This window comes from Alexandromys fortis, unplaced genomic scaffold (assembly GCF_014885135.2).
Source record: "Alexandromys fortis isolate MF-2015 unplaced genomic scaffold, M_Fortis_MF-2015_v1.1 scaffold_103, whole genome shotgun sequence".
Taxonomy (NCBI): domain Eukaryota; kingdom Metazoa; phylum Chordata; class Mammalia; order Rodentia; family Cricetidae; genus Alexandromys; species Alexandromys fortis.
The window spans coordinates 1,025,607-1,053,155 of record NW_026067978.1 but is presented as its reverse complement, the minus strand read 5'-3'; the positions used below and the strand labels follow the sequence as shown (position 1 = coordinate 1,053,155).

The 27,549-nt window shown below is 45.9% G+C and overlaps 2 protein-coding genes across 3 annotated transcripts in view; both read right to left on the bottom strand.

The window, feature by feature from the left end:
• Positions 1-188: 188 nt before the first annotated feature.
• CUNH5orf15 (chromosome unknown C5orf15 homolog) lies at positions 189-11,547 on the bottom strand. Its single transcript, XM_050157800.1, has 3 exons — positions 11,371-11,547; positions 4,407-4,921; positions 189-1,937 (listed from the first exon to the last, which is right to left on the bottom strand). Exons 1-3 carry the CDS (start codon positions 11,504-11,506, stop codon positions 1,806-1,808), a joined length of 783 nt encoding a protein of 260 aa, XP_050013757.1. The 5' UTR covers positions 11,507-11,547; the 3' UTR covers positions 189-1,805.
• A 7,081-nt stretch (positions 11,548-18,628) lies between these two features.
• Vdac1 (voltage dependent anion channel 1) overlaps positions 18,629-27,549 on the bottom strand; it is a 29,161-nt gene continuing 20,240 nt past the window's right edge. For both annotated transcript variants that reach the window (XM_050157799.1, XM_050157798.1), the window contains exons 6-9: positions 23,753-23,980; positions 22,073-22,223; positions 20,515-20,572; positions 18,629-19,584 (exon numbers count right to left, since the gene is read on the bottom strand). In XM_050157799.1, the coding sequence (XP_050013756.1) occupies positions 19,493-19,584; positions 20,515-20,572; positions 22,073-22,223; positions 23,753-23,980 (529 nt within the window). In that variant the 3' untranslated portion in view covers positions 18,629-19,492. The remainder of the gene's footprint in view (positions 19,585-20,514; positions 20,573-22,072; positions 22,224-23,752; positions 23,981-27,549) is intronic.

Here is a 27,549-nt window from a genome sequence, read left to right as displayed (position 1 = left end):
GCTGGTGTTAGCAGATGTCAGCACCCAGTGACAACCTGGGCCTAAGGAAGCATTCAGAATGTAAGTGGCATCCTAGAGGCAGAGGCAGAGTTCCTTGGCTGAACAGGGCCTCGCAACAACTGGCTGGGCTCACTTCCTCCCAGCACAGGCCTGCTGTAACCACTGTAATAAACACACTGACAAAAGCACAGATTTATATCTTTGCCATTTATTTCTTAAAATCTTATTCAAAATATTAAATAATACAATTTCAAATATGAAAAAAACTACTGCAATAAAACAGTCCAGGTACATTTCACTACGCTGCCCATCCTTCCGACAGTCACCTGTCCTGAGGGGAGGACAGCGCTGCTGCTTCTGTGCTCACACAGGGGCGTGGCTGCTGGTTCACCTGGGCTCTGCAGAGCATACAGTGAAGGCTATGCTTTCTGGAGAGTTGCAGTGAAGCTCGGTAGTCAACCATGGTTCAAATCACACATTTACATTCCGACCAACTCTAAAAGACAGGCTAACATGAAATACATAAAGAATTCCAGTTTGGGGGGGGCAACATAATAAAACACGGCAGGGAGTCTGAATGTCACTACTATATTCAGATTATCACATTAACTGCAGGATCGAGACACGGCATCATTTAAGTGATAAGGGTCTCTAAAGTCTCTTCAAATTTACTGTGCAGCAAGAAATAAACTGAAAAAAAAAACTCTGACTGGAGTTTTAAACTCTGCTCATCGCCTGAACCCTTGGAACCTGGGCTGAAACCAAATGCTCACTGACGTAACTGCTGTTCAACAGCGTCCACCGAAGCGCCACCCAGCAGCCCTAGCCAATGGCTGATATCACCTATCATCTGGCTGCCTTCACTGGGAACTGCAGGCCATTTTGCAGGAATTCCTAACCAGCTTAACGTGTGGTGAGTGAATCAGCGGCCATGTCATCTTACACTGTCTCAAGTGCCAAAAAACATCCAAAGCGGGTTTCTTCTTAATAATTACATTTATTTACTATGTGTGTAGAAGCATGTGTGTAGGTGCACGAATGCCATGCACACATGTGGAGGTCAGAGAACAACCTGCAAGAATTCACTCTGTCCTTCTACCATGCAGGTCCTGAGACTGAACCCGGGCTGTCAGGCTTGGCGGCAGGCGCCCTCACTGACTGAGCCCGCCTTGCCATCCATCTTTCAAAGCAGTTTGGAAAGAGTGGCAAACATGTTGCTGTAAAACAAAGCAATATATCATGATATCCTTGTATAATAAAGTTTGTACCACACACAAACAAAAATATGTTTGAAAATAGGCTATTTGGAAGTGGGTGGGGCAGCCACACCTGCAGTACCAGCATCTGAGAATCCAACGACCAACTGTTCGAGGCCAGCCTAGGCTGTTCAGTAAGACCCCATCTCAAAATTAGAAACAGAATAGAAAGAGGAAAACCAGCATTTGGACAGCAGCAAGTGATGAGAAACAGCAGTGCTCGGCCCCATGAGACTTTAGTTCTGGTTTGGGGTCTTTCAAAGGGAACAGTGCTGCCAGAGGCACAATAAATGGAAAATAATAACTACTACAAAAAATATACAATAAGGTTTAACTCACACTTCAGAAACCTGATTGAATCTAGCTCTAAAGAACAGATTAAAAAAATTATATATTCCTTGTTTGTGACATTTAGTTCCCAAAGCACCAAGGCAAAAGAGAGGGCCCCCTCTTGGTTAAGCGCCACTTGCCTGTGGCAGAATTTGCACGACATCATATAAAAGTCAAGCAAATAAAATGACAGAAGAAGCAGACTCCAATCACAGTGCTTTAGAAAATATAATCATTGGTGATCTTCAGAGAAGGCATGGCCTCATTCACATTCTGGTCTAAACGACGGTACTCCACCGTTTTAGAACACAAGCCATCACGCCACTTCCTGCTTTGAACCAGAAGGAAGATCTGAAATAAAACAAAGCAATTAGACATGCCAAAGAGAAAGCTTATCTGGTAGTGGTTTTGTAACAAGAGCAGGATCTTGCTTAGGCTTTGGGACACAAAACTAATTATCACATAAAATGACACCCGTTTCCAGCCTCTGATCAAGGCTGCATGATGCGGAGACCAGGAGACTACCTGCCCCCCAAGTGTCAGCACACAGCTCAGGTCAGTTAAGAAGGGACTCCAGGGGTTTGTCTGCTGCTTTCTGTCACTGGGTCACCAACACTCAGAGCTGAAAGACATCCTGAAATTAACTGGTCCATGTTGTAATTTTTCAGGCAAGAAAATTAATGCCTCAACGAGGAAGACAGACAGCTTGAGTCACAAGAACCACGCTCTCAAGAGGATCATATATTGAGAAAGCTGTGCCTGAACTCCTCTAGCATTCCGAAAGGCACATAGCCCCCATTAGCTTATGCCTAGGTTATTAGGTTACTCCTTAACCCAGGAAAGCAATTCCAGCACAGACATGGTCTTCATGAACCAAAACTTGGAATCATCTAACTGTCCAATAGGATCAGAGCACAATCAATTATGCAAATATAAAACACTATTTTTAAATAGTATGTTATGGTGCCTAAGTGGGCAGGGAAACCTAATGATACCTCAACCCTACACAAAGAAATACAGGCAACTGAGAAATGTTGAGGACTGGAAAGAGCACACCACTCGCTTATTCAATACTAAACAGTCAGCTCTGAAAACATATACAAGTCAGGCAGTGGCACCTCTTTAATCCCAGCACTCAGGAGGCCGAGGCAGGCAGATCTCTCTGAGTTTGAGGCCAGTCAGGTCTACAGAGCTAATTCTAGGACGGTTAGGGCTGCACAAAGAAACCCTATCTCGAAAAACAAAACAAACAAACAACAAAAAAAAATTACAGCATAGGCTGGAGAGAAAGCTCAGAGGTTAAGAGCATTGCCTTCTCTTCCAGAGGTCCTTAGTTCAATTCCCAGCAACCACATGGTGGCTCACAACCATCTGTAATGAGATCTGGTGCCCTCTTCTGGCCTGCAGACATACATCCAGACAGAAAACTGAGAATACATAATAATAAATCAAAAAAAAAAATTACAGCATGCAGCCAAGTGGTGGTGACACACGCCTTCAATCCCAGCACTTGGGAGGCAGAGGCAGGTGGATCTCAGTGAGTTCAAGGCCAGTCTGCTCTACACAGAGAAACCCTGTCTTAAGAGAGAAAAAAAAAAAATTACAGCATGCATGTATATTTGTGGACCAGAAATACACTAAAATATATTTTAATGCTCTGAGTAGCAGCTTAATTTTTTTTTCCCCTAAAGTCTTCAGATTTCTGAATTTTCTACATTAAACTTATTGTTCTGGGCATCTGGGTTTTGTTTTTTTTTTTTTATGGCCAGATCCATTTATTTATTTATCTTACCTAATTACTTATTGCCAGAACCTCTGGAACTGGAGTTACAGAGAGTAGTGGGTAGTGGGAATAGAAACCTAGTCCTCTGCAAAACCAACCAATGCTCTTAATCACTGAGCCATCTCGCCATCCCTGGTTGTGTGTTTAGTTTGGAGACACACAGTTTTGCATACTCTAGTTTGGCCTTGAACAACAGTGGTCCACCTGCCTCTACCTCCCAAGTGTCAAGTATGTAAGTCCCAAAATTACAAGTATGTACCTACCACTACACCTGGCTATACATAAAGACCTTTATTTCCTCCTTTTTTGGTGGAGGGGGGAGCATGAGGGACATGGTCTTAAATATATATCCCAAGCTGGCCTGACCCTCAATGTGCAGTCAGAGATGACAATAGATAGCCTTGAATCCCTGATCCTCCTGATTCTCCTGTTACTACAGAAGTGTGCTGACATCACAGGTTTATGTAGTGCTAGGAAGTGAGCCCAGGGCTTCATGGACGCTAAGAAAGTACTTCTATCAATGGAGCCACATCCTCAGCCCAATCCTCGTACAACCAGAAAATAACATTACTGTCAAATCATTGTCAATACATAATAAATTAAAAGGAGTATTCAATTAGTATTCTTACCCCACAAGTATTCCCACCAAACTATCATTACTAAATTAAGAAATGCAAGACAGATGAGGAGTGCATGCCTTTGACCCCAGGACTTGGAAGGGAGACAGAGACAGGTGGATCTTTGAGCTCAAAGGTCAGCTTGATCTACACAGTGAATACCATATAGCCAGGGCTATATAGTAAGACCCTGTCTGAAAAATAAGTAACTCGCTAGACTTTGGCTTCATTCATTATGGGGGAAAAACAAGTAATTTCCTAGAAGCACATGGAGCATTATCCCCATTGTCTAATGTACAAGAGCCGCAGCTTCAATAGAAACGCTACCGTTTTATCACCACAGTCAACCTGACTGAAAGGATTTACACAGTATGGCTGAGACAATGGAGCACTACAGAAGGGGCTAAAATCCCAACTTACCTTCCTTTTGTTGTGGTACGTTACATAAACAACAGCTGCACAGAAAGCAAAAATAAGGAGATGGAAAAAGAAATGGCTATCTTCTCTGTTTGGGGGCGGGAGCTTCACCACCTTCACTGAGTCCTCAAAGCCCCTGAAGTGCCTGTCCTCTCTGCCTATCTCTATGTTTATATTATCTTCAGGCTCCTCGTCCTTGGGGTTGGTGGTCCAGTCGTAGTCTGGCTCTCCGTAGTCCCCATTGTCCAGAGAGTCTTTGGCTGTGGACGGGGAACTGTTGAGTGCCAGAAGATCCTCCTCCTCCATGCTGGGATCTTCATTGCTATCAGCCTCGTCCTGGGACACAGAAGGAGCAGTGGAGAGGGTGGGTGCCACAGAGGTGCCTCCATTTTTCTGTGTACTGGCTGGCGGAGGAGAAGTGGTGCTGATCTGGGAAACAGAAGGTTGGGTGCTGTTTCCAGCTGTCCGTGCAGCTGGAGGAGAAGTAGTGGGGTTTGGTGGCATGTTCTCTGCAGGATCTGAAAAACAAAAGCACCCCAACATTGCCAACTTTTTCTCTCTAGTAAGAGAAAACAGCATTTACAATTTTTTTACTAAGCATTTCTCTTCAGTATAATAAATTCCTGCAGCTTTCTCTTAAGATCCAGTGAAGTCTCAGTGACCAGCATTCAATTACATTTCTTCTTGGTCAATTAATCTCAGGTAATAATTGTTTTGCTCAGTAACAAATTGAACAAAGCAAAAAACTCACTGAGGCACAGTCTGCTACTCAAAGAGCAAGCAAACATTTGATTTCAAGTCGGGCAAAGTCAGCACAAACAACCTACTGTTTGTTTCCCTTTACTGAAGAATGGATTTCAGCCAGTCTTGTCCAGGCTCCACTTTACCCCCACAGCAGAAAGAGAGGAGGCTAATCCTAGGTCAAGTGAGTCACGGAAATCACCTACTACACACACGTACACACATGCGCACACACATGCTAGAACTAAGCACACTATGAGACAGGTACTTAGAAACTGCTTTTGCTAAAAACTGGCCCCTCAACTGGAGCTCAGAAAGTGACCACGCTTAAAAGCCGTCATTTCTCTGTGTCCTGCAGTAAGAAAAGCACTCAGGACACATCATCCCCTTTCAAGGCTGCAAGCAGAGAAATAAGTTGCTGCCCTAACCCTGCAGGCACTCAAGTCTGCTGAGCAGACCCTCCAAGGACAGAGCAGTGGCCCACTGGGGAGACGGTGCACCCCAAAACAGAAGTGCATCCCCCAAACCACCATGTCTCCTCAAGCAATAGAATCTTCTGATCACCTTGCAGAACCAAACTAGACAAGAATCCCAGACCACACCCTGAACAGGATGCTCAGTTATGCGCAATCTGCCCCCTCCCATGCATAAACTTAAAAGGTTTTAGGATCCCAAAAAGAGGACTTTGGGGTCACTGTGCCCCTTTCTTGGTTTCTACCTCTTCCCAGTATGGCCACATTAATTCTCTGCTTTTCACTAGTCCTTGATCTAACTTGCATATTGGGGATAGGTGGCAGAGCCTAGTTTGCCAGGGCAGCCAGAGTCCAGGCTATTACTCTAAAAATTCCTGTTTCAAGCATATAACCAGCACACAAGGCTACAGACTCGTTGTTGACAGCATTTCTAAGTCATACTTGAAGGTTCTTCAAAATAAATAAATAAATAAAATTTAAAGAATTTACAAAACACCAAAATTCTAAGGGATGGGAACCTGAAACTAGAACTTGCAAGCTAAGTTACAGCCTATTTTAAAAATAAAGGCAGCCTCTGGGTGGAAAATGAAAACAAATGCTTGCACCATCTTCCAGCCTGTGCTAAGACTTCCAGAAGGAACTCCACACAGTAGAAAGAACCAATGCAGTCTAGTCCAGAGGACAGCTGCTGAAGCTGAACAGGCCAGTCTCTAGCTGAATGTCGCCTCTGCTGAAGAACTTTGGGGCCACCTTTAATTACTCTTCAAACAAACAAACATACCTTGTTATGTGTGCTCTAAACCTTCAGCCTAGAAAGACAAGTCCCAGGCCTTCACAAATATGCACGCACACAGAAAACAACTGTTCATATGAACACTGTCTCTTTTAAGTAACACAGTTGACATCTACTTTGTACACAGAAAAGGGGACAAGGTCTTAATAGGACAGAAGTCTCCCAGAAAAATACTTTCTAACAACAAAAATCCTTTCAAAAGACAGTAGGATTAGGGATGTAGTCTAGTATATGTGGGGCACTAGGTTTGATTCCTAGCACCAGAAAAATAAACATTAAGATAGTAAATTAGAGCCAGGCATAGCAACACACACGAGCGATGCCAGCATGGAGCAGAGGAGGCAGGAGGCTCTAGAGTTAAAAGTCACCCTTAGTCTACACAGTTACACTGAAGGTACCCTGGGCTATATGAGACCCTGTCTCCAAAACAAACAAACAAGTCAGTCTTCTTGTCTAACTCTTTGGAGTGTCTCTAAAGGACCTGAGCTGGGACGGGCAGGGGTGACCACACAGAAACCCTCCCTGGGCCCTGGGGCATCGCCTCAGGCACCCCTGTTGGTCTAACAGAAACCTGATTCCTTCTAAACACACTGGTCCTGCAGCCCTTCTACTCCACAGCTGGCTTCTCTCCCGCAGCCTTGCAGTTTGGAGGAGGGGTGCAGCCCTCTACGCACACCATTTTCCCATTCTTCTACAGAAAATAGGGCACACATCTCCCTATCACCAACTCCTAGAAGGCCCCTCATTCTAAGACGTTAGCTGCTAATTACAGGGTCCTCACTCAGCCAAAGAGCTCCTATCTGGATTTCAAAATCCACCACCTCTCTTCTGCTGAGTCAGCCCAACCTACCCCACGGCCTCTGGGCCCACCAGGACCTGCTCTCCCCCACACCCTCTGCAGCAGGCTGCTTCGGGGAATGCTGGTGGCTTTCTGATTCATTCGCTGGTCTTCTTAATCCATTAAGGCTTAAACTCACACCCTCCCTTTTTCAGCACCTGGTGGCCACCACCAAATCTTACTGAAAAAATCTCTCCTCCTAACGGTTCAGTGCTGTGGCCAATGCCCAGCTGCCTTCGCGCTCACACACTGCCTCACTCATCTGGCAAGGGCATCTGTCCCCAAGTGCACCACGTAGCTGCCCACAGCTTTCATTTCATCTGAAATTCAATGTGGAAGCTTCTACACTGTACTTAACACTAAGCGCTTATTCTGTAATTTCCTAGTTCATTTCCTTCCTGCTCCCTGAAGCGTCCTCACACTTCCAACACCTTCTCTGGTACTCCCCACCCCACCCACCCCTTCACCCGGTGACAACCACTGTCTAAACTTCTCTCAAAAAAATGATCATCTGAAGAGAACTTCCACAAACCAGCAGAACGCTGCTCATTCAGGCACTACAGGTGAGCTGCCTCCTCTGCCACACGTTCCTCCACGCTCCAGCTCACTGCAGGGCAGCAGCGATGCACCAGGCAGCCACAGACGGAACCCTCTGGAATAACAGGCACTAACCCTGCCTCCTGTCAAGTCTCCTCAGGTTCTCTACCCCAGCAACAGTAAGGAATGATGGACCCAGCTGTGTGAGACAAGGTCCTGGGTTCAACCCCCAACACTCACAGAAGTTAGGAAGAGCATGGGGGGAGCTGCTGCTGTTTACACTGCAAGACCAACAAGATGTGTAAAGTCCACCAGTGTAAGCCACACACTATCGAGCCAGAGAAACCCACAGGGAACTTTTACACCTTAAACAAAAATTAATTAAGCATAAGTCATGCAAAATATAAAAAAATTAAAGGATAAAACTAGAAAAAGACAAAGGAGAGAAGTCTTTGATATGTGGAGCTGGGAAAGGAGTTCTTAAATTTCACCCAAAAAGTGAAAGCACAGGGGCTGGAGAGATGGCTCAGTGGTTAAGAGCATTGCCTGCTCTTCCAAAGGTCCTGAGTTCAATTCCCAGCAACCACATGGTGGCTCACAACCATCTGTAAAGAGGTCTGGCGCCCTCTTCTGGCCTTCAGGCATACAGACAGAATATTNCTGGGCTTGATCATTAGCTTTGCAAATAAAAGCTGAGTCCATTGACAAGAGGTGGAAATGAGTTCCAATCTTTTTACTACCCAGAGGCAGTTTTATTTTCGTGTCAATGAGTTGCACGAGCATGCGCAAACAAACAGCAAGGTTCATCCCTGAAAATGCCCCATGAGTCCTGGAGCCTGCACTGAAGATAACAATCTCAGTTCTCTCCTGCGTTAAACAGAAGGATCAGTAAGAGCTGCCTATCATGGGATACTTTCAGAGAGACCCGGAATACTTTCCCCCTTGAAGAATTACACATTTTAGAATGTAAATAAAACATATCTGCAATTCTAATACTTTAATCATACCAGTCTGATTTCTTGAGTTTAATTTCCTCCTTGCTTACATCCCCCCCCATGGGAGATAACAATACCAAGCTTTATGCACGATCCTTGCAGGTCAATACATCCTAGAAAGTTATTTATTCTGCTCTGAGTTAATGCTCAGAACTGAATACTAAATCCTCTAATGTATATCTTATTGACTTCTCCAATAAACAGAGTGGGTAATATGTGTCCATCATAAACAGTCTACTTTCACATAAATAAATGTATGAAGTAACATGGTTTTAAGATAAGTCCTGAAATTACTGAGTTGTGTAACTCTTGTGGCTACATGATACCAAATAGGATGTAACAAAATTGAGAATGTTTCAATTTATCTCTTTTATTCTTTCACATTTGAGAGAAATATTAGTATGCCTTTAAAATGTAGCACCAAACAATTACGGAAAGGCGCACTTTATAACATGATGGTGGATTTCAGTTGTCACACGGCTTCATCTGTGGGTTCAGTTTAACTAAGTCTGTACGGTTGTAAAATAGTAGAATCTGATCAACCGAGCCAAAATGGTTCAACTCGGTCTGAATATGTATTTAGAAAACGCACTTATTCAGCTGCCATTGAGCATTATACAGTTAGAGAGAGACAGAGAGAGAGACAGAGAGAGAGACAGAGAGAGAGACAGAGAGAGAGACAGAGAGAGAGACAGAGAGAGAGACAGAGAGAGACAGAGAGAGACAGAGAGAGACAGAGAGAGAGAGAGAACCAACAACCTGATCTTCCCTTTGGCCACTTCCTAATCTCCCTAACTGCTCCCCATACCATCTTCTGAAAAGGTCACACAACTCAGAGAACAAACACTAACCGCACTCACATCCGACCTGATCTCCTCACAATGCACACTACACCCTAAAGAGCATCTCTAAACCACTGTGCCTCCTCAAAGGCCCTTCCCTCAATCCATCAGGCGGGCTCCCTCCTCATTGGTGAATGCCTACACCTACGCACCCAGGAAGCCAGGACATAAAATGTGGAAGAAACACACCAGTAGAGCGCAGGAAAACAAACCAAGGTTTTACCTGGACCACGTGATGCAAAGATGAGTCGATCTAGTCAGATAAAGAGAACTCAGGACCAGGGAAGTCAGACAGCTCCGACTTCACGGACTTCATGTCTGAGCTTCACAAACACAGGTATCACTGAGAGTCGGCTAAATGTCCCTTCTGGACCCCATCCAAATTGGTACTGCCCCTCGTTTAAAGGCAACAGGTGTAGGTGTAGGCGTGTGCGAGAGAGACATACACACACAAACTTAGGAGTGGGGGGTGGTTATGTTTGACACACACCTAGGTGCAGTACCCACAGAGGCCAGGGGTGTCAGATCCCTCCTAGAGCTGCCGTTAGATGATTAAATAATCAAAACAATTACGTCTGCATCCACCGGGATATCCTCATTATATTCTACAACGATAGAAGAGCCCTGGAAAGGCCAGTCCTTCCCCACAAACTCCAAAATCCTCCTGGTAGGATAGTCGGTTACCTGTCTTCGGTGTTGCTGAGGAAACTGTGTACACAACCTAGCACTGAAATAAAGGAATCAGTGATTGGCTGGACCGTTCCCTTTGGCAAAGAAAACTATCCCTGATCATGCTATTTTTCATCTGAAGAAAAAAACAGAAAACTCAACAAGGATTTGGGGAGAGAAGGATGGCAGCTTGGACGGAATGAAAAACATAACTAGTCAAATGTTGCTTAACTATTAAGTTCTCAACAGTAGGGTTTCCCCACTAAATCTCTGCCAGAGTTTACAGATTTCCTTTTCAATAAAGGCTTTAATATCCTGATTTATGGTGTAACATCTGCAAAAACGTCTGTCTCTAATACTACAGATCCATTAGAATGAGGCAAAGGTGTTCTAGTTAAATCTCAAGGCCAGGAGGGGTATCACTACTGACAAAGACTGTCCTTTGTTTCTAAACTCCGCTCCTCCACCCAAGACCCTCGCAGTCCAGAGCCCCTGGACTCCGCCTCTGTCAACAGCCCCAGAACCACCCGGACCTCAGAGATGGAACCCACAAATAGTTGCTCCCTCTTCCACTCTGAAATAATCAGTTCAGTCCGGGCACTGGGTCTCTGACGCTATCTTTATCTCTGACCTCACCTTTTCCAAGAGAAAACAAAACAAAAACTTGCCTAGCCTTGTTTGCCCCCCAACCTCAATTCTCTCTCTAGACGACATAGCTCTCCCCAACCCCGGCCATCACTTCAGGCTGTCTCCCAACCAATCCGCAAGACCTCCGAACGCCCCATTTTCAAGCACTGTGGGGATCTCCCGCCCCCACCCCGTACGCTCTTCCTCCAAGGAGCGTACTCTTCGCGACTCTGTCCACGCCACAGCCACCTCCCGTCCCCGCCCACCCACTCGGGTCCCGGAATCTCACGACCCCACTTATCGGGCCTGGGGAGACCGCACTGGGAGCGCTCCAGACGCCCGGGCCCAGCTCCGGCCGCGGGAACTCGGTGGGTGAGAAGCGCCGTGAGTCGGCGGCGCTCGGTCCCCACTGAGCCCGGCCCGCACCCTTGCCGCCACCCCGCGTCCATTACCAGAGCACAGGACGGGCGCGAGCAGCAACGCCAGCACCAGCGACTGCGCCAGCGCTCCGAGGCCCCGGGTGCCCAGCCAGGGAAGCATCTTCTCTCGCGCAGCCCGGCTCATCCTGCCCAGGGCGGCGGCAGCCATAACGGACTCGTCCCCGAGCCTGCGCTGTTGCTAGGTTCTGCGTGGTGACGTCATGTACACGTCTGAAGGCGCGCGCGCCCGAAGCAGCTACGTCCCTACGTGATGACGCCGCATCCCTGAAGCTGGAGAAGGACAAGAAGGTTAACCCAGGAGGATTGCAGAGGGGAGCTGAGAAAGATGATTTATTTTCAACTGCTTCTTGTTGTTGCCATCATCGTCTTTGAGATTTATTTTAGGCGCTGGAGAGGTGGCTCATCTGTTAAGAGAGCTAACTGATCCTCCAGAGGACCTGGGTTCTATTCCCAGCACCCATGCAACTGGTGCAGAGACACACAGGCAAAACACCCAGACATAGTTAAATAGGTTTTTTTAAGATTGTATGTATGGGCCTGAGAGATGGTTCAGCTGTTGAGAGCACTTGCTACTCTTGAAGAGTACTGGGTTCCCAGCACCCAGGTTAGGCAGTTCACAACTGCCCCCAATGCCAAGGGATCTGACCCCCTCTTCTGGCCTCCACAGCGCAGTCTCCTACGCACTTCACGCCTAAACTAAAAATAAATCTTACTTTGCTTTTTCAAAACAGGGTTTCTCTGTATTAGGACCGCTAACGAGCTTCCTCGTTTTTTCACGCTCCATCTGTTATGAATGTTAGATGTCAATACACGGTCTTGTCCATATCGAATGAAGCACGATCTCACTGGTGGAAACCATGCAGGCTAATCTTAAATAATAATAATAAAAAAAAACTGTATAATTGCACAAACCCATTACAGTTACATTGTGTTTTGGTCATTCAAATAGTCTTCATCTTCAAGTTCCTGACGCTTTTAGAAATGCCCTTTCTCGGCTGGCGGTGGTGGCACACGCCTTTAATCCCTGCACTCAGGAGGCAGAGGCAGGTGGATCTCCGTGAGTTCCAGGCCAACCAACAAGAGCTAGTTCCAGGACAGGCTCCAAAGCTACAGAGAGACCCTGTCTCGAAAAATCAAAAAAAAAAAAAAAAGAAACGCCCTTTCTCAGAAAAAAAAAAACAACTGACATACTTCCAGAAGTATCTAACAATAATTTATCAGATATTCCCAGTGATATCGAAGATGTGAACATCTGGTTTGGCGATTCTACTGACAGTGAAATTATCAGACCTGTAAGGAAGGGCAAGGTGGCAGTGCTTCCAAAAGAGCCCTACACAGATGAAGCCACTGATAATTGTTGGTCAGGAATTGACACACCGCCACACTCACAGATGTGTGAAGGTCATGCTGGGGTCACTACATTTCTGTCTCAGCGTTACTCTGTACTCTCTGTGGCCAGTTTCTTTTTTGGTGGTGAATTGCTTGAGATGCTGTACAAAGAGCCGTTCAACTATCAGGTTCAAAACTGCAATGAACACAAAACACCATCTAAAACGCTCAAGTGGTTTCCAGTTACACAGAAGAACGTCAGGAAATTCCTTGGCCTAATCTGATGGATCAAACAAGAAAAGATAGTTTGAAAGACTAGGTTAATAGAGAGTCATCTTTAATAGTCAAGCTTGTAGTCATGTTAGTTAGATTTTCTAGACTTATAGAGATATATTTCAGTTAGATAGGTATTCTTCAAGTCTTTCAAAATATGGCATTTAAATGTTTTAATAACTTAGGACAATGAGACACATCTGCTCCTGGCAGCACCAGCTACTTTAAGAGAAAGATTGGCATCGAAGAGACTCCTCATGGAGTTTGCTAGCCATTTGGGCAAGAAACTGCTTTTGCCTGGACTGCTTCACTGGACAAGCAGGACCTGTAGAGAAATGACTACTGAACTTGCCTAAAGGTGAGATGGTCTTTTGGGGTTCCTACTTCATAAGAGTCTGCGAGACATTCTGCAGGATACAGAAGAAAGTGACTGAACTGTCTTTGAATTTTCCTACTTCATGGAAAAGTCTGCTGGATACTATGGGCCTGTAGACTGAAGATGGATGTCCCAATGGTATAGAAGAACTTCAGGTAACTGTTCAGGCAGCGAGATGTCTCTGTCATTTCTAGAGTTTTGGAAGTTGCTTACAATGCACTTTCTGTTTACTTAGGTAATATTATATCCTTCTGGAGTCTTTGATGGAGTTAAAGAATTTATGGTTATAGTTTTCCTTAGTTATGATAAAAGATAAAGTAGATATAAATATTATAACTGTAATTCTTGCTTGATACCTGTTTTGTTATATGTAATTTTACTATGTTAAAGTTAAAGCCTTCCTTTTTGTTTAAACAGAAAGGGGGAAATGGTGTAGGAGTTCTTCTGTTTGTGTGTTGCTTTCATTGGTTAATAAAGAAACTGCCTTGGCCTAGTTGATAGGGTGGAACTTATGTAGGCAGAGAAGACAGAACTGAATGCTGGGAAGAAGGGCAGAGTGAGAGAAGCTATGGATCTTCTGCCTGAGACAGACACTGGTTAGGATCTTGCTAGTAAGCCACAGTCACGTGGCTATACACAGATTAATTAGAAATGGGTTAAATTAAGATGTAAGAATTAGCCAATAAGAAACTAGAGCTAATGGGCCAAGCAGTGTTTTAATGAATACAGTTTCTGTGTGGTTATTTCAGGTGTAAGCTCATGGGAGGGGGGGGGCAAAATAAACAAGCTGCCCTGTTGAAATAGGAGCGGCGGCGGGGCTGCGTCCCCAACACCCCAGCCGCTTGGCTAGCTCACGCCCGAAATAACAACACACAAACTGTATTCATTTAAAGAACTGCTTGGCCCATGAACTCTAGCCCTTACAGGCTAATTCTCGCACCTGGTCTAGCCCATTTCTAATGATGTGTGTAAGCACCCCAAGGTGCGCTTACCGGGAAGATTCTAGCCTTCGTCCATCCTGGGAGAGTGTAGCATGGCAAGCATGGCGTCTCTGCTCCAGAGCAGAGCTGTCGAGTCTCTCCGGGAGCAGAGCAGAGTCTGACCTCACTTCCTCTTCCGCCCAGAATTCTATTCTGTTTCCTCCTCCCATCTATGCTCTAAGCTAAGCCAAGCAGTTTCTTTATTGCTCAGCCAATGAAATCAACAGATTGATATATGACACTCCCACATCACTGCCCCTCCTTACAACACACTGCCCAGGGAAAAAGAAGTGAATCTAGATATTTACGTAAACTTTGTTAAGATGGGTGTGGTGGTGCACATCTCTTAATCCCAGCACTAGGGAGGGGGGGTAGGTGAATCTCTGTAAGTCCGAGACCAACCTGATCTACGAAGTTAGTTCCAGGACAGTCAAATATAGAGTAACCCTGTCTCAAACAAAATTTTTGTTTGGTCCCTCTTCATAGAGAAAAATGTTTTACACAGTACCATACATTAAAAATAAAAAACACTAGGAACTTCAAATGTTTAGTTGTTTGATTGTTTTTGTAAGTAAAAATATTATAATTGTTGAAAAACAACACCTAAAGTGCACTATAATCTGTAATTATGATTATTTAAGTCATGTGCAGTTTGTCCAAAAATGTACCATCCCTGGTGTATTTCTTAGCTGTTTCTATGTGGCACTCAATGTGTCAAAGGCATGCCTCACCACGCCCAGCAAAAACTGAATGTTAAAATTGTGTGTAAGAGGCCGGAGACATGGCTCAGAGGTTAGGAGCACTGGCCACTCTTCCAGAGGTCCTGAGTTCAAGTCCCAGCAACCACATCGTGGCTCACAACCATTTATAAGATCTGGTGCCTTCTTTTGGCCTGCAGGAATACATGCAGGCAGAACATTGTATGCATAATTAATTAATACAATCTAAAAGTAATTGTATGTAAGTACAGATGCCTTCAGATGCCAGAAGAGGGCGTGAGACCCCCTGAAGGGGGAGTTAGATGAGCCGTGAGTGTGAGCCACCCCGTGTGGATGTTGAAAACCACTGCTGTATTCTTAACTGCTGAATAATTTCTCCAGTACCCTTTTGTACTGGGTACAAAAAAACAAGATCTCGTGTAGCCCAGGCTGGCCTCCAAATCCCTTTGTACCCAAGGAAGACTTTGAACTCCTGTACCTCCACCTCCCAGGTGCTGGAATTACAGGCATGAACCACTACCCTAGCTTGTCCTTTAGTGTTTCCTCAAATATTTAACATTTCTCCGTACTTAAGGGTGCACCTATAACCAAAGCAAACTCAAGCCAGCCTTTGCAGGCCTTGCTTCCCCGTGAGGCACACTGTAGAATGGATAGTGCATAACAGCACGATAGTGTTACGAAAGAAAAGAACATTGGCCAGAAGTCAGAATGAAGGACTGCCATTGAGAACAGCCTCAAATTTTCCAAAAAATATTACTATCCCTTTTTTTACATTTTGTAAAACAAAGCCCTCAGTATATGAAAATGTAAATTTGAAACGTTTGCCTAGGGCCTTGGTACAGAGTGTGTCTGTAGGTACATTGTGTGACTGTCTCCTAAACAAACAGCTATAGGTTTCAATTCCTCTGCTCCACTTTATTAATTTTCAGGAGAATCGGTGTAGCATAAAGCTGTCATTTACGGTGCCCAGTTTCACTGCCATTAATTCGCTTTCCAAAGAGAGTGGAGCTGCCTCTGCAGGATAGAGAAGGGCTTGTGTTCTCCCAAATCTGATATATTTGGCCCCAGGACAGCTCAAAAACAGACTCAGTGTTAGAACTAAGCAGTCAGTCATCCCAACTCAGTCTACCCAAGTCCGTGCGCATGGAATGGTGCCCAAACCTTCCAGGTCAGCACGCAAAGGTCTTGTCCCTCCAAATGCCCCAAGTTTTGCTTTCTGCTGGTCCAGAAAACACCAGTGGTCAGAGAATAATCTCAGTCCTACATTCTGCCTGTTCAGAGATAGTTTTCAAGTGAGTGACTTCTGTGACACCCTCCATTCTCCTCCCTGATCTACCGTGTTCTTTTCTCCTCAGTGACAGATTAAATTCATTTTTTGTTATCTTAGTTTGGTTTGGTTTTCTTCATGACAGAGTTTCTCTGTGTAGCCCTGGCTGTCCTGGAACCTGCTCTGTAGCCCAAGCTGGCACTGAACTCAGAGATCCACCTTCCTCTGCCTCCCAAGCGCTAGGACTAAAGGCGTGTGCCACCACCACCCAGCTTCAGATTTATTTTTAAGTACGAGTATGTGTCCTATGGGATTGCTACATGTGAGGAGAGGATCATCAGAGACTGAATGAAAAAGGAAAGGACCCGACTGCTTCTGGGTACAGTGGAGGAGAACGTTTAGATAAAAGGAAGAAAGAAAAGCATAGCCAGAGGCAGAGACATCTGGGACAGTCCAGAGTGCAGGTGACCAGACTGAGCTGGGCCGCATGGGGAGAGGGGAAGGGGAGAGGAGAAAGGAGAGAGGGAGACCAGGTGCAGCAGGTAAGAGGGCAAAGGTACAAAATGAGCAGATAATCACAATGTCTAGATTATACAGGGAAGAGCCTCTGGGGAAAAAGCAGTCCAACCCTGCACTGGAGTGGGGGTAGGGGGCTGTACCAGCCATACCCTGTAACAGGTAAGGACTGAGGGATGTTGGGAGAACCTGGCCAGGTCCACTTGATTTGTTAAATATGTACCACAGCCATTTGTCCCATGGTGGCATCAGATCCCCTGGAACTGGAATTACAGTTGTGAGCCACCGTGCGGGTGCTGGGAACCAATCCCGGGTTCTCTGCAAGAACAGTCAGTGTTCTAACTGCTGAGCCACCCAGCTCATCTAAATTCTTTTAATTAATGAGTTATTATGAACTGAATGCATTTTACAGTGATATTTCATCCAACACACTGCAGGTAGACATTCAATAAGTAAGTAGTGAATTAAATCCCCCTCTACTCGGGGACTTTAGTACACTGCACAGCATTTAATACTATGCCTGGCCCTTGACTACATGGACCTGGTCTACAGAATGAGTTCCAGGACAGCCAGGGCTGTCTCGAAAAACCAAAAATAAAAATAAGTTTCTTAGATCTGATGTAAGCTGCAAAACTTGAAAATGTTTTTCAACCTACACTAAACTTTCACCCTCATTCACACAACAGCTGTCCTTAGACTTTCTAGCAATGTACAACAGCCGACTCTCATCCCTGGGAACATCTGTTTTGTTTTGTTTTGTTCAAGACAGGCTTTCTCTGTAGCTTTAGAGCCTGTCCTGGAACTAGCTCTTGTAGACCAGGCTGGTCTCGAACTCACAGAGATCCGCCTTCCTCTGCCTCCCGAGTGCTGGGATTAAAGGCGTGCGCCACCATGGCCAGGCTCCTGGGAACATCTTACCTCTATATAAAAAGGACCTCAAGAGGTCAGCATGGGCTGCTCTCTCTCAAGTCCCGACTTAGGGTGAGACAGCCATCTGGCCAGTCCTGGGTGCCCCCCAAAATATAACTTGCTTTAATTGGACAATTATGAATTTTGTCTTTTCTCCTCGTGATCCTCAGGTCTAAAAGTCTCACTATATATCTTTTTGTCTCAGTCTCGAAGGCGCTGGGATGTATCATCCACCACACCCAACCATAAGTAAAAAGATTTACTTTTATTTATGTGTGTGTCACGTGTGTGGTACCTAGGGACAGCAGAAGAGGGGGCCAGATACCCCAAATCCAGAGCTACAGGTAGTTGTGAGCAGCCTCAGATCCACCACAGGAACAGGAAGCGCCCTGAGCCACCTCTCCAGCCTCCGGAGTGCTCTATATGTGATCAGGTCAGTGATGATTTGTGAGACACCAAGAGCAAAACATATCAATGCACAGAATGCAAAGGAGCAAAGTACAAATCTAAACCAGTGCCCTGGCCAGACAGGGTTTCTCTGTAGCCCTGGCTGTCCTGGAACTCGCTCTGTAGACCAGGCTGACCACAGACTCACAGAGATCCGTCTGCCTCCTGAGTGCTGGGATTAAAGGCGTGCACCACCACCGACTGGCCATATTTTTCTTTTTTTTTTTTTAAATATTTATTTATTATGTATACAATAGTCTGTTTGTGTGTATGCCTGCAGGCCAGAAGAGGGCACCAGACCTCATTACAGATGGTTGTGAGCCACCATGTGGTTGCCGGGAATTGAACTCAGGACCTTTGGAAGAGCAGGCAATGCTCTTAACTGCTGAGCCATCTCTCCAGCCCCCTGGCCATATTTTTCTTAACAAAAGCAACAAGAGGATGAGGTTTCAATATTTTATTCAAGTTTTATTTTAAGTGATGTTAATTACAGCATTTGAAGGGGAGGAGCTAATTCCACACAAAATGGAAGACTCTCTAATGTACCCATTAAACTGCTAAAAAAAAGAGTGGCGTGGCTTTAACAGGTCACTTTAGATCCCTAGTGTTGTCATGGTGACCACAATCACCTGCCCAGCTTAAAGCTGTCTCATACTCTAGTGCAATGGTGTGTGTGTGTGTGTGTGTGTGAGAGAGAGAGAGAGAGAGAGAGAGAGAGAGAGAGAGAGAGAGAGAAGAAAAAAGGAGAAAAGAAAAAAAACATGCCACAACACAAGGAAGAATGAAGTACTAAATGACGGCTCCATTGGCGCACTCTCTCCACCCTAAAATGGCACAAAGGAATAGCTAACCAGAAGAGTGCTTTTGGTGTAAAACAGGTAACTGGGCAAGGACGGGAAGAGGCCACGGAGATCTGTCTGGGAAAGGCCCTCTCACACAGGTGCACACAGGTGCACATGCTTCTCAGCAGTTAGATCAAGACACCAAGGTTGCTCAGGAAGTCACAATTTCACCTGTGGACTCGATACAGATTTACAAAGGGCCCGTATATCCCGAGCTTCCACTTGTGGCCTGGCATCTCTAGAGGGTCTCCTCCCCAGCCCACGTCTACAGCTAAAAGGACCCTTTCAGGAATGGGGTGTCTGCTGTACCTCTGAAATGGTAAACACCGGAAAGCCGAGTCATCCTTAACCTGGAGATCTAACGTGGTATTTATCGATTCTCGCATCCCCCAATGTACAACATTAAAAGGTTCACTAAATTCTGAAGGTAGCTATACTGCAAAATAGTTTAAAATTAACGATTGTACAATATTCATTTATGCTTGAAATTCTAGTCCTAGACCAAGCTTGTGGCCACCTGCGTTGATGTTCTTGCCATCCAGCAGAGCTGACAGCGTCAGCTTGATACCTGCAGGGGGATGAGAAAGACGTGGGTGTGGGGAGGGAGGGTGACAGTTGGAGGAAGGAGGAGGAGGAAGAAGGGGGAAGAGACAAAGGAAAGAAAAAAAAGGTTAACACCAAAGTCCAAATTTGTTCCAGCTACAACCAGCAGTGGCCAAACAGCCAAACAAAGTAACCCTTCAGAGCAGAAACCCTGCTGAAACACCCACTTTCCTGTCCCCCTCGCGTTCCCCCATTACAATGAGCATTTGACCTCTGGTACCACACAGTAAGTAGCTTGAGCAATACTGCCTTGGAGGGAAACCCTATCCTGTATCAGCCTTACGTTCATCTTGGTAACATGTACGCACCCACACTCGCGCACACACACAATAAACTCCTTTTCCTGGGACTTACTTGTAATTTTAGATGGAACGGGCTGATGTTCCCAGGAGGAACTTGATTCTCATGTCACATAATCAGCTTTGAGGGCTCAAAAGTGGGATTAGCCCCTGGAGCCCTCACACACCAGTGAGCGGCTGGGACAGCTACGCAGAGTAGAGACGCTAACCACCATTTCCACACCCGTGTCTTTCTATAGTGAGGATGACTGACAGGCTAAACCTGCCAGCAGCCTGGAGACAACAAGTATCAGACCCCAGGAAAAGGATGGGAGGAAACGACCAGGACCTAACATCACATACATGGTATTTGCCAGAAATAACCAGGATGTAACGTCTTATACATGGTATTTACTGGTGTTTCCCTTCTGGCTTGCTATGTCTCATCCACCTTTTTTCTTTTGACAATGATCCAACTCCTTTATAAACATTCACCTACAAACGCTTATATACATTCATTTACAACGCCCCACAGTAATAGCAAAAACCTGCAAAATGTAACCATTACTTTTTTCGTAAGACAGAGAAGTAACTAGCTTCACACCGGCGATACATACCTGGCTTGAGGGTCTGAGTGTACCCTAAGCCGATCAGGCTAGAGTTGTTCACTTTGGCCTGAAAGGAAAAAGAGAGGCCCAAATGAAAAGAGTGTCCCACAACCGTGAAAAACAGCGCCCCACGTGTCTGCCTCCAAATGGGTGAGGGCTTCTTCTCAGGTCCCAGCCGTCAGACGCAAACTGTGTGCTCACGGCCATCTCCTAAGACTCAAATGCTGGTGCCTTCCTGCCCGTCGGACCTCCCAAGCATAGACAGAATGAGGAGAGTAAGGGCTCTTGGCAGGCCAGGCCCCTCGAACCATTTCTTTAGGCTCCCAACAAGGAGGCCCCTGTCCTTTGGTTTTACATGCATGGCTGATGTTGAGGGAGCCAAATCCTGTTCCCAGGTCAGGATAATTAAAACAGACTGTGAGTTCCACCAACCAGCAGGAAATTTCTACATGATACTTCCTCATTCCACCCCAAAAGGGTGGCTTCCTATAGGGTAACAACACAAGCCAGTTCAACAGGGTTCACCACAAAACCTGTGCAGTTTGGGGCTCTGACCAGTGCCACAGGGTAGGCAAGACAAGATGCCCACTGACCAACTCACTGGCTTTGTCTTTTTAGAGATGCGCTCTCACGATGTAGTTCAGGGTTATATTTGAACTCTTGCTACATCACGGCCAAGAAAGGCCTTGAACTTCTGATTCTTCTGCCTGCTGTTTCTGCTGTGCTGGGGATCAAGCACCAGGCTTCCTGCATCCTAAGCAAGCAAGCAAGCACTCTCCCAACTGAGCTACAGCCCTGGCCTTGTTTTGGTTTGCTTTTCCCCCCAGTAATATGGCTTAAGCCCAGGCTAGGCAAAGGCTCTACCATTAGAATACATCATCCTGACCACTGAGACTTTAATGTGGAGCATAGGGACTGAGAACAAAATGACAACAAGGGCAAAAATAAAACATTTAAGGGATCCCTCCTTACAGTTTGCATGATGGGACAGGACGGATGAGAGAAAGAGGCTCAATAGCACAGCAGTCTACTCAAAACCAGGTCTGGGAACATACTTTCTCTGCGCTGGGTGCCTTCCTTAAAGGAACCCGATCAACCTCCACAAGCGTTCCGCTCCTCCAAAATAAAAACCATGCAGGTGCCAGGCATGGTGGCCTACACCTTTAATCCCAGCACTCAGGGGGCAGAGGCAGGTGGATCTCTGAGTTCAAGGCCAGCCTGGTCTACAGAGACAGCCAGGGCTACACAGAAAAACCCTGTCTCCAAAAAATAAAAAAGCCACCAGTTGTGATGGCACATGACTTTAACCCCAGCACCGGTGAGGCAGAGGTGCAGGGATCTTTGTGAAGTCTATATAGTGAGTTCCTGACCAGACAAGACCACACAGTGAAACTGTGCTCCCCTTCTGTGCCCCCCCCCCAAAAAAAAGAAAGAAAAAAAGATTTTTTTTTTGAGGTATCTGTTTCAAGTGGGATTAAGCACAAGAATGGTCTTTGTCCAATGAGAACCTTTAAGCTGAAGCACAGAATTTTCTCAATCATGAGCCGTGTGATTCATGAGTACCTACCGAAAAACAGGCGTCAGGGTCGACCTGGTACTTGGCTGCTATCCCAAAGCGAGTGTTACTATTCCCCGCTGTCCAGGCGAGATTGACAGCAGTCTCCAACTTCTTGTTCACCTTTTGGTAGATGGAGCCACCAAACTCCGTCCCATCATTCCTGCAAGGAAGCACAGCAATAGATGTCCAGCTGCCCGGGGACACAGGCTGAAATGTCACCAGCACCAACAGGAGAACAGGGATGTCACAAACAGACTGAACCGACTGGGAACTCTTAAAGGCAGCCCACACAACCACCAGACCAACACAAAACCTCAAGTTGCTTTCCAAATGCTCTTTTAAAAATGGGGCTGAAGTGGTTAAGTGTACTTGCTGCTTTTCCAAAGAACCTAAATCTATCAACCTATAACAACTGCCCTTAACTCCAGTTCCAGAGGCTCCAACGCCCTCTTGTGGCCTCCATGGGCACCTGCACACATGTGACACATACACATATACACATGCACACACATGAATAAAAACAAACTGGCTTTTAAAAAATGGAAGCAGAAACTAGAAAATTGGGATTCTGTAGAACTTTCTATTTTCTACAGTTTGTGTCTTTGTCTTTACTTTTATAAATGATTCCATGAAGACGGTGGGAGGGAAGCAAAGGCCAAGAGACATGGCCAGCAAGAAGGCCCAGCCCCCGCATTCCTGGAAGGCAAGTGCTGTGGTTTGGATACAAATGAAGAGAACAGGCTCCCTGCGAGTTATACTCTAACCTCCACATATACACTGAGACAGAGGTGTTCACACAAATAAATGCTTTCATTGTTAGCAGTGGAAACAGTATGTTAAGACGTTACCTCTTTAGCACCCTCTAGTGGAAAGAACAAGTTAGTGCTTCATGGAACTAACCCAAAATTAACTGCCCCTCTTTTTTTCTTTTTTATGTATGGGGGCTAGGGTATACCCTTTAGGGGCCAAAAGAAAGTGTTGGAGCCCCTAAAGTGGTTGTAAGCCAGGCAAAACAAGAGTACTGGGAACCAAACTTGCATCCTCTCCAAGAGCAGTAAGTGTTCTTATCTGATGAGGCGTCCCGCCAGCCTCAAATAAGATTATTTTTATGGTTGAAAATTTTGATTCCCTCAAATCATCAACGTCCTTCAGCCTCCCAGTCCAGTGACAGACTCTCTCCAACCTAACATGCAACCTCTCTGCCCATCATCCCACCATCCAGTCAGTACACTGCTAAGCACATTAACAGAGAGAACATCGTATGCATTGCCAGTTATCCACCATAGGATGGGATCTGACCCAAATGACTGAAAAGTGATCTTGGGAAAAAATAAAAAGCAATCACCCTAGCCAATACATGACACCCTGCAGCATTCTGAATGAGCCTGGCCCCTATTTGAATATTTGGTCCTCAGTTAGTGGAACTGTTTGAGAAGGATTGGGAGGTGTGGCCTTGTTGGAGGAGGTGTGTCACTGGGGGGGCAGGCTTTGAGGTTTTGACTCCCACCATTCCCAGGGCACTGTGTTTCTCTCTGCGTCTTGGTTGTGGATCAAGATGTGAGCTCTCAGCTGTTGTGCCGCTGTGCCTTTGCTACGCCACCGTGGACTCTCAACACCTTCTTTTATAAGCTGCTTTGGCCACGGCATTTTGTCAGTGACTGAGACACCCCCCCACACACACACACTTACACATTAGTATGAAGCTGGAATTCATCCGTCTTGTAGCCAACTGCAAAGTTGCTCTGGGTCACTCGGGACTTGGAAGTCTCAAAATTCATTTGGTAGCCTGCTAGCCAGCCCTCATAGCCAAGTACCAGGGCACCCCGGATCGAGGGCCCAGCGATGTCAAAGTCCACATCACAGCCCAGGTTGATATGCTCCCTCTTGTACCCTGTCTTGATTTTAGCATTTTTTTTCCTAAAAGAAAAAGAAAAAGAAATGTATTAAAAAAGCCAAGCTAACTTACATCGACACAATCATGGCGAGGACTATGCAAACACATTGTCTGGTCCCAGGAGGTGGCAGGGAATAGAAGCAAGGCCGATGGCCAGTTAGCCCTAAACAGCTGTGGAGCCACAAGCAAGATGCAGCTTCTCCTGAGCTCAAATCTTGTCTGCAAAAAGACTCCATCCGCACTGTGCTGTGCACACCATGGGAAGTGAGCGCCAACCACGCTCCTCTTCCAGCCTCTCCCTACGCTCAACACAACACCCTACACTGGCATCTACTAGGCATGTTTGTTGTCTGCCAGACCCACAGAAGAGCCACATGTCACAAAGCTACCCGAGCAGCAATTTAAGGGAGATGGTCACCTTTGCGGCTCACCCAGTGGGCAACAAAAAAAGAAATAGCAGATCCCTGGGGCTGGAGAAGAGGCTCGGAAGCTAAAAAGTGCTTGTGCAGAAGATTGGGATTCGGCATCTAACACCCACACTGGTAGCTCACAGCTGTCTGCAACTCTAGTTCCTGGGAATCTAACATGTTTTCTAGCCTCTGCAGGTACCTGCCTCTATATGGTGAGCACATGCACATACACACACACACACACACACACACACACACACACACGGATCTAACACCTTTTCTTCCCTCTACAGGTACCTGCCTCTATGTGGTGAGCGTGCACACACACACACACACAAATAATAAATCTTTCCCCTGCTTACTGAGTGCAGTAGGAAAACTTTCACTGCCATGGTTGTGAGACCCCACTTGAGTTCACAGCAGAGAGTTCTGGATACTGATGAGGAACCTGAGTCCCTCAGTGATGGGGGCTGAAAGTCCTGATCTCAGGCCCAGTGATGCCAGATTTCTCAAGACCCAGTGTCCCTCAGCAAGGGTAGGTGAGTCATAATTTTTATCCAACCAAAGTCCAGAGAATAAGAGAGTATCTACTGGCCTGAGTATATGGCTCAGTGGATAAAGTGCTTACCAGACAAGCCAAAAGACCCAAGTTCAAATCCCCAGAGCCCAGCAAATGCTGTATGCATAGCAAAAGTATCTGCAATCCCAATAAATCTCTCTAGGGAGATGGGATGGAGAGGCAGGAGGCTCGCTGAAGCTCAAGAACCAGCTAACCTGGCTATACAGCAATGAACAAAAGAAATTCTGGAGAGATGGCTCAGTGGTTAAGAGCACTGACTGCTCTTCCAGAGAACCTGGGTTCAATTCCTAGCACCCACATGGTAACCCATATCTGCCTATAACTGCGGTTCCAGGGGATACAACACCCTCACAGAGACACACATGCAGGCAACACACCAATGCACATAATAAATAAATAAATAGGGCTGGAGAGATGGCTCAGTGGTTAAGAGCACTGACTGCTCTTCCAGAGAACCTGGGTTCAATTCCTAGCACCCACATGGTAACCCATATCTGCCTATAACTGCGGTTCCAGGGGATACAACACCCTCACAGAGACACACATGCAGGCAACACACCAATGCACATAATAAATAAATAAATAGGGCTGGAGAGATGGCTCAGTGGTTAAGAGCACTGACTGCTCTTCCAAAGGTTCTGAGTTCAATTCCCAGCAACCACATGATGGCTCACAACCATCTGTAATGAGATCTGGCGCCCTCTTCTGGCCTTCAGGCATACATGCAGACAGAATATTGTATACATAATAAATATTTAAAAATAAATAAATAAATCATTAAAAAAAGGAAAGAAATCCTGCCCCAAGAAGGTGAAAGAAAAGAGCAAACCTGAAGCCACCCTCTACCCCCACAAGTGCACTGTGGGGGGTGCACACATGCCATGCACACACAAAGACATTAAAATGATTTTATTCTGGAGATCAAACCCATCAAATAAAATTGAAACTATATCACATGATTGCAAAAAAAGATGATTCCCTGGCCAATGGCTTTCTCAGCCTAGCCCACAGAAACCAGGTCTGGACAGAGTGGCGAGGACCACACAGACTTGCCTGCTCCTGGCCCTATTCACAGCGAGATTAAAGCATGCAGACCATAGGCTCTAAAAGCATTCCCTCCCCAGAGGCCCTGCTGTTTGTGGAAAGTGGCCAGTTACAGATTCAGGGCAGGAAACATACAAAGGAAGACTGAAGCCGCTCTCCAAGCTACCAGAGATTACCAGAAACTGGGCAAATGGATCCAATTGGTTTTTTTTGGTTTTTTAAAATATTTATTTATTTATTATGTATACAATATTCTGTCTGTGTGTATGTCTACAGGCCAGAAGAGGGCGCCAGATCTCATTACAGATGGTTGTGAGCCACCATGTGTTTGCTGGGAATTGAACTCAGAACCCTTGGAAGAGGAGGCAATGCTCTTAACCAGTGAGCCATCACTCCAGCCCCCTGGATCCAATTGTTAAAATAAGAAGGGTCCCACCCAGGAGCTTCAAAGACAGGAAAATGTGAGCACTGGTAAGAACAGCATTGCCAATAGACCAAAATATAGCAGAAGATGTTTAGTTTAGTGCCAGTAATGTGGCTTAGGGTAGTGGTGCTTGCTGCCAAGGCGAACGACCTCAGTTGGGTCCCCAGAACCCACAAGACAGAAGAAGAGAACTCCCAAGGCTGAGGCAAGACGATCATAGCTTGGAGGCCAGCCTGAGCTACGTAGTCAGATCCTCTCTCAACAAAACGTGAGGGGCACACGCCTGGACACAGAGGCAGAAGGATGGGAGTTCAAGGCCAGCCTCAGTCGCAACTCAAGTCCAGCCGGTGGCACAGGCCTTTAATCCCAGCACTAGGGAGGCAGAGGCAGGCAGATCTCTGTGAGTTCAAGGCCAGTCTGATCTACAAGAGCTAGCTCCAGGACAGGCTCCAAAGTTACAGAGAAACCCTATCTCGAAAAACCAAAAAAAAAAAAAAAAAAAAAAAAAAAAAAAAAGAAAGAAAGAAAGAAAGAAAGAAAGAAAGAAACTCAAGTCCAGACTGGGCTACTTGAGACCTTCTCTCAAAAGACAAAACCAGTGAAAAGCAGTATTAACCAAAGCGTAGTGCCTGTAGCAGAATCTCTGACCAGCCACAGGCACCACCCACACCGATTCGTACAATGCCTCCACTCACTGTCTCATGGGATTCTAGCCAGGAGTCCATGCATCCAAAGAAAAAGGACAGAGACAGAGCTAGGGTGACTCAGCCATCCCCAGGTCTCTGCTCCTCGTGAAGCTAGGGAAGCTCTCCTTTCTCAAATTTCACTGGGATTTTTTTTTAAGCTACTTAAGCAGGGGTGCTAATTTGACAAGCACTCAAAAGAGACACGACACACAGTGATGGTTAGCAACAGGCTTTATCTGTGGAAGGCAACACTTGTGGGGGTGCTAATCCCTCAGTGGGGTCTGAAGTCCCGCCTAGCTGTGGCCCACATTTGGCTAAGGGTGGCCAGTGTTTTCCAGGCATCACCAGAGCTTCAGGAAGCCAGTGTTCATTTCCACTCTGTCGAGAGCCATCAAAGCTCCACTACCCAGCACACCTCGTGCCTACAGCCCTACCCTATAAACAGCCT

What these genes read in the sequence shown, in the direction of transcription:
- CUNH5orf15 (XM_050157800.1), bottom strand. Translation starts at nt 11,506, where the DNA reads ATGGCTGCCGCCGCCCTGGGCAGGATGAGCCGGGCTGCGCGAGAGAAG. An exon ending in CGCGCCCGTCCTGTGCTCTG is followed by an intron (nt 4,922 to 11,370) that starts GTAATGGACGCG and finishes TTTGTTTTTCAG; the next exon opens with ATCCTGCAGAGAACATGCCA. An exon ending in CGTACCACAACAAAAGGAAG is followed by an intron (nt 1,938 to 4,406) that starts GTAAGTTGGGAT and finishes GTTTTATTTCAG; the next exon opens with ATCTTCCTTCTGGTTCAAAG.